Source organism: Solenopsis invicta, chromosome 5 (assembly GCF_016802725.1).
Source record: "Solenopsis invicta isolate M01_SB chromosome 5, UNIL_Sinv_3.0, whole genome shotgun sequence".
Classification (NCBI taxonomy): domain Eukaryota; kingdom Metazoa; phylum Arthropoda; class Insecta; order Hymenoptera; family Formicidae; genus Solenopsis; species Solenopsis invicta.
In genome coordinates, this window is record NC_052668.1 from 7,883,578 (window position 1) to 7,894,322 (window position 10,745).

Below are 10,745 nucleotides of genomic sequence, written 5' to 3' on the forward strand. Positions count from 1 at the left end.
GATGATAAAATAAAATAAAAATCAAGAATCACAAATTGCAATTAAAACTGTATTTTTTAATTATATTTAAGTATTTACGTAAAAAATGCCTAAATCATATGAATATTTAGATATTATAATTAAAATCAAAGCTTTAATTGCAATTTCATTATTTTTAGTTCTTTCTCATTTTATATATAATCTAAAATTACTTCCCTTAAATTTTTTCTCAACTTCCTGTTGTCGTACGCATTGTAATGTATGTGTATGTATATTCGTATGTATATAATTATAAAGATTATAAATCACGTTATATATATGTATATATATGTATATATATATATATATATATATATATATATATATATATATATATATATATACGAGGTGTGTTCAAAAAGTATCGCGAATTTTGTGTTTTTTCAAAAATTATTTATTTATTCATGAATATCTATTTTGTCCCCTTCAAAGTAATCCCCATGAGATATTATACACTTGTGCCAACGGTTTTTCCAATCTTCGAAGCACTTCAAAAAATCATTTTTTTTATCTTGTTCAGCTCCTCCTTCGATGCCGTCTTTATCTCGTCAAGCGTAGCGTAACGTCGTCCTTTCATGGGCCTCTTCAGTTTAGGGAACAAGAAAAAGTCACAGGGGGCCAGATCTGGGGAATACGGTGGCTGCGGCATCATTAGTGTGTTGTTTTTGGCCAAAAAGTCGCGCACAAGCAACGATGTGTAAGCAGGGGCGTTATCGTGGTGCAAAAGCCAATTTTTGTTCTTCCACAAATCCGGGCGTTTCTGGCGGATTGCTTCGCGCAAATTGCGCATAACTTGCAGGTAATATTCCTTATTGACCGTTCTACCCTGTGGCAAGAACTCATGATGCACCACGCCCCTGCAATCGAAGAAAACTGTCAGCAAAACTTTCACATTCGACCGAACTTGGCGCGCTTTTTTCGGTCTTGGTTCGTGCGGCAGCTTCCATTGAGATGATTGAGCTTTGGTTTCCACGTCATAACCATAAACCCACGATTCGTCACCAGTTATGACCCTCTGGAGCAAATTTGGGTCGTCGCGGACAGAGTCCAACATCTCATTAGCAATGTTCATGCGATGCTGTTTTTGGTCGCAATTGAGCAATTTTGGTACGAATTTCGCGGCGACCCGTCTCATGCCCAAATCATTGATAAAAATCGAATGGCACGAGCCAATCGATATGTTTAGGTCCTCAGCAACTTCTCTAACGGTGATTCGACGATTGGCCAATACCATTTTCTCCACTTCATTAATTTTTTCGTCTGTTGTTGAAGTGCTCGGGCGTCCGGCACGCTCTTCGTCGTTCACATCTTCTCGGCCTTCTGAGAACATTTTGTACCACCGATAAACGTTGCTTCGGTCCAAGGTAGCTTCTCCGTATGCCACAGTCAACATTCGGAATGCATCCGCGCACTTAATTTCGTTTTTCACACAAAATTTGATACAGGTTCTTTGATCCATTTTTTTGAATAGGTAAAAATCGAAGACGATCCAAAACACGTGCAAGCAAAGCAGCTGTCAACAATTAAGTGAACATTCAAAATGGCCGAGCTTGTCGGCATAAGTGAGAGACATGAGTACCAACATAACGCCACAAAAAGATCGAAATTTGAATATACGTAACCCGCGAAAATTCAAAATTCGCGATACTTTTTGAACACACCTCGTATATATATATGTATATATGTATATGTATGTATGTATGTGATTAAAAAATATCCTATTTATATGTAATATTAATAAGACATATGAAATAGTTATTACATGTATACGTAAGCTTATTTTCATATATATTTTATATTTATATAAATTACTGATGCAAAAAATATGATTAAGAGTATTAGATCTGTTCTTTACAACCGAACTAGTGTACTTATTATATTTAAAATGAAATAAATATCGCACAAGAAGCGATACAAAAGTATAAAATTATTTAGGAGAGAAAAAAGAAAATTGCGTATTTTAAAATTATTTACAGCACAATGTTAAACACAAGTTAGCTTAGAGCCAATCACAAATTGTTTCAATTTCTCTGAAAAAAATGTAAATATTTTATTACGAAGATATATTTCAAAATGTTCCCTATCATTTTTCCCGATTTTTCTCTATGAATTCAACTTGTGTCACTTTTTTGCAAATGCATCATATACAAATTTCAAAAGTTTATCGCTCGAAAAGTAAAGACACAAAAACAAAACAAAAAAAGTTATGAACATAACTTCAGAAATACGCCGTTTTCGAGTTGTTGTCATTTTTATGTTGAAATTGATTTGTTTTAAAATGTCTGCAATCTTTTATTTTTCCTTTAATTATGTTATGAAACTCATAAAAATTATCTCTTCCATCAATTTTGATAAAAAATTTTACAATTTAAAATCAAAGCAATTAACATAAACATTCAACATAGCGATAACTAAAAAATAACGCATTACCAGACTTATATTCATACAAACTCTTTTCTTATTTTTGAGCCACCTTTCAAGCGATTAACCTTCATTTCTAAAACATTATATTATATAGGGAAACTGGCCCAATTATTGATAGTGTTTCAAACTAGAAATCTGATCCAAATACCCTTTTTTTAAAAGAGATCAAAATTTTATTTTTAATGAAATATACTAATAAATATTTCTTAAAAGGACAAATAAAATTAAATATAATTATATACCAATTTAAATATCCACAATACTAATGATAGATAGATCTTAGTGCTGATATTTCTTATGTAATTTTATATTAATATTTTCAAGTTGACAAAATAATTTAAATATTAAAAAGAAAATATTCGAAAATAAATTTTTGAATTTCAACATTTGGAACACTCAATAATTAAGTCATTTGTTCTATTTAAAATTTCACGAAAATGAAAAAAAAATTCAATTTTTATTAGTGTAAATTTTTATTAGTGTAATCCAATTCAGTGATAAAGAACAGACTTATTGTATATAACATACATTTTTGCAGTTGATAACTTGTACTTGCATTTATTATACGTATATGTATCTTAATTATACGAAATCAGAATATCACAAGCAAAGTAGTTGCCTCTGAAATTCTTTTCAAATAAATTTATTCCAGTACTTTATACTTATTATACTAAATATTTAAAAAAATTGAAATACTATTTTCATCACAACACTTTGTCATATAGAGATGTATGAATGAAAACATACAAAAAAAAATCTTGGCAGTAATTATCTTTTTTTCTTTAATACAGAAATATAGATATAGGAGAAACAATAATGTGAGCAAAAGAAAAAATTACCTTCCTTTATAAAAATTTGTTGCTGTTAATAAAATAGAAAATTATTTTATATTATTGTAGATATAATATTTGCACTATGTGAGACATGAACATTATAAAAAAACATTTATAAAATTATTTTAAAATAATGTTACAATATACTGTATATGTAAAATAAGCAAGTCTAGTGCATAATACACGGCAATCATATTAGCAAACTGCGGCACGTAAATAAAATTGATACTCATTTGCAGTCTTGCTAAATGATATAGCCTTGCGTACCATAAATGGATACGCAAATATAATAATTACGAGATGTAAGAATTTTCTTTACTATACAGGCTACACAACCCCATTCTTTGGGGATGTAAATTTTACCAAACGTGTCAGCATAGTAGTAATACATGGAATTTGCTTCTGCTGATGCATTGCCATATTATCTGGTGTGTTTGACTCAAAATCCAGGGAGACGCGTTGACATACGAATGTCAGCAAAGTCAGTAGGTCGTAGCGAGTGCCATTGTCGCGCAATTCCATACACAATGCTTGCATGAACCATGATCCACGGCTGGTGTTCCTCCAAGAATAATAACCTATCAATCAAACAACAAATAACTTTTAAGTCGTAAAGTAGTTATAGCACGCTCAAGATTTTTTCACATTTCACAAAAAGTTAACATAAGAAAATTCTTTCAAAAATTTTGAAAAAATTTCTGCAAATTAAACACATAAAACAAGTTTTTAAATTCATCGATTAATCAATTAATGAATTTAAAAAACTCGCCTGTTATAACATTTCTTCTTTTTTCGTAAACTCTTTAGTTTTAAAATTAAAAAAATATATAAAAAAAATGAGTTCTTTCACAAAAAGTTCGATATCATTATAAGAACTCATCGAATCAATAATAATAAATTTAAAAAAAAACACATTACAGCTTAGAAACTTAATTAAATTTTTAATTAACATTTTAAAATAATTTTCTTAATTTTTGTTCGATTATGTTTCAACAAGTTACAAAGCTTTTAGATAAAAAAATACAAAAAGAAAACATTAATTTTCAGTAATAAATTATATCGGACTGACAAAATTAAAACACAAGAATAAAAGATCTATGTAATTTTTAATATTTATAATTTCTCAAACTGCACACCGCATACTCGTCGGGCTTAAAACAATCATAAAACCGGAATAGTAATAATGCTTTTAGAAACATACGCACGCACGCGCGCGCGCACGCACGCACATATTTAGTATTCCCCCTTCTCGGAAAAACTGTAAAGTATTTTATTGCGAAAAAATAATGGCTCAATCAAGGTTCGAACCTGGATCTCCTAAATTCTGCGCGAGCGTCCGTCCAACCACTTTCATCACCGAGGTCAAAGTGGTAGGTCCGCGACGGAATTCGGAAGATCCAGATTTGACCCCTGGCTGAAGTGTTATTTTTTGACAATAAAATACAATTAAAGTATTTTCATTATTTCTGTTTTGTCCTTACACCGACATGAGTTCGTTGTCTCACCACTCAGATTACCTGCCTTCCGTTTTTTGATAATGACGAACATAATCAATTTCGAACACTTAACACTATTTTGAGCTTGTTTGGAGCGGGAGGAAGCAATAAACTTTATTTACGGAGGTAATTTACGCATGTTTCACTAAAGAGAATCCAATAGACGACTAAAACGTTTGAATTGAATATTGTTGTTAATAACAGATTTTCTTTTGTACGTACAAACAACCGTAGTAGCTCATAGAAAGGCTTTAATTTGTAATTATTTGAAAATATTTTACAGTTTTTCCGAGGAAGAAGAATATTACACATGCTTCTAAAAGCATTAATATTACCATACCGGCTTCATGACTATGTTTCAAGTCCAACGACTATGCGGCGCGCATTTTTAAAAATTGTAAAAATTAAAAATTATTATTCGGCACCAAGAACTGCTGCAACTGACAGGCCTTCTAGTCTTGTGTATTAATTTTCAGTTTATGTAATTTATAAAATATCATAGATAAAATATTGTAGAAATAAAATTAAAGTCAAATTCAAAGCTTTACTTTTCTTTTTTAAAATATATTTTTAAAAACTATTCTACGACTAATTACTTGTAAGTTCTACAGAATTCATCAGAAAGCAAAATAGCACAAATTTCATAAAATTTAAATATAAATGTAATACTTGACATAGTTTTTTTTTTTAATATTGTGTTTAAACAAAATGGCACTTGTTGGCCAAAGTTAATATAACGGTTTTTCATTGTTTGTTTCAAACTTTTGCTCGTTTTTCTGAAACAAAAAACTATGCATCGTTAAAAAATCCGTTAAGCAGTTTTGAATATCTAAAAAAAAATTTCTAAAAATTGCAAATCAATTAAACCTATGTGAAGTTAACCCTGCAACATTTAAAAAAATACATTTTTTTACCTCATTTGATTGCTCGTTGTTTGCACATGTATGCACACTTTGAATATTCGTTTGCACTTCTAGTAAAAAAAGTTATTAAAAAAATATAAGCAATGGAAGGAGAGGATATAAGAGTCAAACGCGATAGTTGGTGCGTCAATAATACAGTGTAAATACATTTAGTAAATACTTAATATCATAATAGCGCAAATAAACGTCGATAATTATTCTTACACATAAGTTTCAACTTTCTTTGAAGTCTTTTTCTCAACGATGGTTAGTAATTACAAAAATTAACTTAGTAGTCATTGAATAAAGAAAAACATAAAAACTTTTCAGATTCAACACAGATTGTATCCAACACAAGAGCAAGAGAGACAAGTTGTGTCATTATTTCCATAAATTTAAAAATTTTCAAAGACTTCTCAAGGCAATGTCTAACAAGGTTAATAAGTCAGATGGACATGAGATAGATCATGCTGTAAACTGTAATGAACGGTAGACATGATTTGTTTGCATATTCGGAAACAGTCCAATTTTTTGTTTACACATCTTTAATTAAAAAGTTATAAACAAATTAATTTTAAACTGATCGCTAATAATTAAATGTTTATAATTTTTTTAATTAAACGTGTGCAAACGTGCGAAAAATAGACTTGATTCAAAATATGCAAACAAAAATCCATCGACTACTTTGTACTACTTTGACTAGTACTACTCTATAACTATGTTTTAAATTTATCTACCAAAGATGACTATTCTTAAAACTTTAATTATTTATAAGTTTTAAACTAAAGGTGTGCAAAGGAAAAATCGATCATATTCAAAATGTGCAAACAAAAATCTATCGATTAAGATTGTTTGAATTTAATTTGCTCGTAGTTGAGAGCGATTGTAAAGTTCGTTTCCCAAAAAATTTTTTTAAATAACTCTTTTACTAGAAGTGCACAAACAAAAATTCAAAGTGTGCATACATGTGCAAATAAGCAAATAAGCTTAAAAAAATTTTTTTTTATATTGGGAGGGCTAACTTCACATGGGTATCGATTGATCGTTTTCAAGATACAACGGTCATGCGTTTTTGAAAACATGATTTAGAAAAACTTGAATAGCGACATCATTTTATATTATTTTTAAATAAAATTTAAATGTCATGTTGTAGCTCCATTAGTACTTTAATCGTCTTGCATATCCGCTTAGCAACGATCACGCCACGAGCTCTCGTTGTATCAGAAATACAAAATTGCGGAATTTGCAATCGTGCGAGCAGCGTAAACATCGCACGATTGACGCGAATATGACCATATATGGTCATTGCGAGGGCCTAATGCCCCATCATATCGGAAATACCGAAATTAGGTTGCCTAATTATAAGCAGTGGAAGATTCTTAATGTAAAGTACGAGCGGCACGTACGCGCTCTGCGATAAGTCGGTCACCCGACAGCCCGCAAAACATCCAGCGGCCAAGTGCGCAATAACACGTGATCCGTTCACCGCGATTCAATTATATTAAAAAGGGAAATCATTTATAATAAAGTTGAGGGATAAAAGTGTTAATAAAAAAGTGAGAGTGTTATTCGCCAATCTACATGTTCTCCTCCAATTGTCCTCCTCGTGGGTTCCAACCCTTCAGACGGACCGAATCCCGAATATTTTATCTTGTTGCACCAGTCAGTACAACAGTCAGATAGAGAAAAGTGTGATCTTTACTAATGGAAATGATGGAACAAACACGATTTTTCTATCTCCTTTCATTTATCCACAAAGTTTACAAAATTAGACCTCGTTTCGATTCATCTAGATGTATATGCTTTCTTAATATTCAGATAACACAGATAATAATACCTGGGATGGTCGAGTAGGCAATGAGAAAGTCCGCTTGAGTAGGAATACGAAATGTCGGAACGAGATTTCCATCTGTTTCGGTACGCTCTTTTAGATTAATGCCTGGATCTAGTTTGTCACCCTGGCAAGCTTGTATAAAGAACAACTTGGGTTTGCCAGCAAGGCTCTGGCACCTATCGGCAGTGAAATAATGCCACAAAGAATCTGCCTTATACGCAGCATCGTGAGCATAGAGCAGTCCTAGTTCGCCGTGACTTAAAACGGCTACCACCAAACAATCGTGTTCGGAATGATCCATTTCCGCAACTGTAAAAATAATAATTTGCTTGATATATTTCTACTGATACATATTTTGCTACATTTTTTCAATAAATATCTTTTAAACAAAAACATTTTTAAGAAATGATGAATACATGTGATTCAAAATGCACAGCTTACCTCTTTCTAATTGCTTTACAACATCTTTATGAGTTAAATTGTGATAATCATTTACTTCAAAACCAAGATTTTTCAGTGTGATGATTAAGTTTTCACAATCAACGTTTGTACCACAGCGAGGTTTAAGATGTGAAACAGTGAAAAATTCATGATTAAAGATGAGAGCTAAACCACGTTTAGAATGATTCATATTGTAGTACGGAGCATAACGCTGGGTAGGTGCTAATTGTACTACACTAGGAGAAGGAAGGACTGCGCTGCTTCTGTGAAAAAAAATGTTCTAAATTAAGGATAAATTTCGGCTATATAATCTCAGCTCTAAATTATTAAAATTATTAAATTATTAAAATAGTTAAAATTAAAACAAAACCTATAGGCAGGTTTTGTACAGAATGGGATACCCCTCTGATTGGGCTAAAACTTTACAGATAATATTTCCTATAAGCACACAATATTCTTAGAATATTATTCAAAATTAAAATATTCCAAAAATCTTATTCGATATTTTTATTTGAATATTATATGAATGTTATATTAATGTTATACATTATTATATTAATGTAATATTTTCACATAATATTCATGGTACTACTTCAATATCTGTAGAATATTATGAAAATATATGAAAATGTTCTACAAAAATATATTGTAATCAAAAAATAGTGTGAATTATTATGCATAAAATACTCATAACTTTACAATTATTAATTTAAAAGTTATAATATTACCAATAATTTAAAATATTAAAGTACTGAAATATTAAATAATATTAACTTCTCCATAAAATATTTATGTAATATTTTCAGGAGTAGACATATAATCATTTTTTATTAATATTTCAAGAATATTATTTAACATAAAAATAATATTACGCGCTTAGAATTGTTTCGATATATAGTGATTATTTACAAAGGTCCCATCTTCAAATTTTGTACTGTTTAAAAGATAAAGAAAGAAAAAAGGTAAATATATTGTACTATTTCAATATTGTATTATTTACATATATCGTATGAAAAAGTAAGGTAAATTGGACCTACTTGCAATTTTTGTCCACCGCAAAAATAACCACAAAAATAATTATGCAAATCGCAAATCACAAAAATGAATACAAAACGCTTGATATTTTTGAATTCTACACTCCTTAATTAACTTCAATCAATTGCCTTTCAAAATTTTCACATCTTTTACACAACGTTTTAAAGTAGACTCGGCAATATTAAAATTAGAAAATAAAGCGCAGAAAATGCGAGTCAAAACGCGGTAGTTAATGCGTTATTTTACGATGTGACATCAATACCTTACAAAATGGCTTAATTTGACAGTGCTGATTACATGATCGCTCGTATGTCTATCTTGATGGCCAACAGTGATAGACCAGTATGTGAAAATTTGCTTACAATTTTTGAACACGTATAAGCGACTACACGGCATGTCAAATTCGCGCTCTCGAGTCGGAGACAAATCCAACCGCGCGATCGTGGTTGCCAAGCGCGTGGAGAGTTGTTTTTTAACAGCGATAGTTGCGTAATATTGTTTAATGTTAAATAATATTCTAATTAATATACAATAAGGTAAAATTATTTAAATTAAGATTATGTTAAATAGTATTTTCGAATTATTAATATAAATATGTACATGTGTAATATTAAAAAATATTCTTATAGTTTTTAGATTTAAAGTAATAAACGTTTTTTTATATAATTATTATAATAATAATAAATTGTATTAGGAGTATAAATAAGTTTCCGCCGTTTCACAAAAAATGGCGCCACTAGTATGTTATGGTTGAAATTGTCTGTTGTAAAACGTTATATCGTAAGGTTGGACATCTAGCAACAACATAACCTTAAAATATTAGCGATTTTGTATCAGCATCATATATCTTTTTTCGTGCGAAAATGTCAAGTTTTGAGCCGAATAAGCGTCATTTGCGGGAGCTTTTGATTTACTTCTTTAATTTGAAAAAATCTGCAGCCCAGGCGCATCGATTGCTTGTAGAAGCATATGGTGAGGCTGCCTTAAGTGAGAGAAGTTGCCGTGAGTGGTTTCACAAGTTTAAGAACGGTGAATTTGACGTCGAAGACAAAGAACGTAACGGAAGGCCAAAAGTGTACGAAGACGCGAAATTGGAAACATTATTAGATGAAGATTCGTGCCAAACGCAAGAAGCACTTGCACTTACATTAGGAGTGACTCAACCAGCAATTTCACATCGCTTAAAATCATTGGGAATGATTCAAAAACAAGGAAACTGGGTTCCATATGAACTGAAGCCGAGAAACGTTGAACGCCGATTTTTCACATGTGAAATGCTGCTTGCTAGGCATAAAAGGGTTTTTTGCATCGTATAGTCACTGGTGATGAAAAATGGATCCATTACGATAACCCAAAGAAGAAGAAATCATGGGGACCACTTGGCCATGTTTCAACATCGACAGCCAAGCCAAACATTCATGGAAAAAAGCTCATGTTGTGTATTTGGTGGGATCAGCTTGGTGTCGTGTATTATGAGTTGCTCAAACCGAATGAAACCATTACTGGGGCTCTCTACCAAACACAATTGATGAGATTGAGCCGAGTACTCAAGGAAAAACGTGCCCACTACTACTCCAGACAGGATAAAGTTATTCTTCTGCATGATAACTCGTCCACATGTTGCGGCGCTGGTCAAAACCTACCTGGAAACACACAATTGGGAAGTTTTACCAGACATTGCTCCTTCTGATTATTACCTGTTTCGATCGATGGCGCATAGCCTGTCTGAGCAACACTTCACATCATATGAAGATACAAAAAA

At 31.3% G+C, this 10,745-nt stretch overlaps 1 protein-coding gene across 1 annotated transcript in view; it reads right to left on the bottom strand.

The window, feature by feature from the left end:
• Nucleotides 1-1,794: 1,794 nt before the first annotated feature.
• LOC105201885 (caspase-1) overlaps nt 1,795-10,745 on the bottom strand; it is a 38,090-nt gene continuing 29,139 nt past the window's right edge. Inside the window, exons 2-4 of the mRNA XM_011170163.3 lie at nt 7,949-8,211; nt 7,511-7,816; nt 1,795-3,853 (exon numbers count right to left, since the gene is read on the bottom strand). Of these exons, the coding sequence (XP_011168465.1) occupies nt 3,603-3,853; nt 7,511-7,816; nt 7,949-8,211 (820 nt within the window). The 3' untranslated portion in view covers nt 1,795-3,602. The remainder of the gene's footprint in view (nt 3,854-7,510; nt 7,817-7,948; nt 8,212-10,745) is intronic.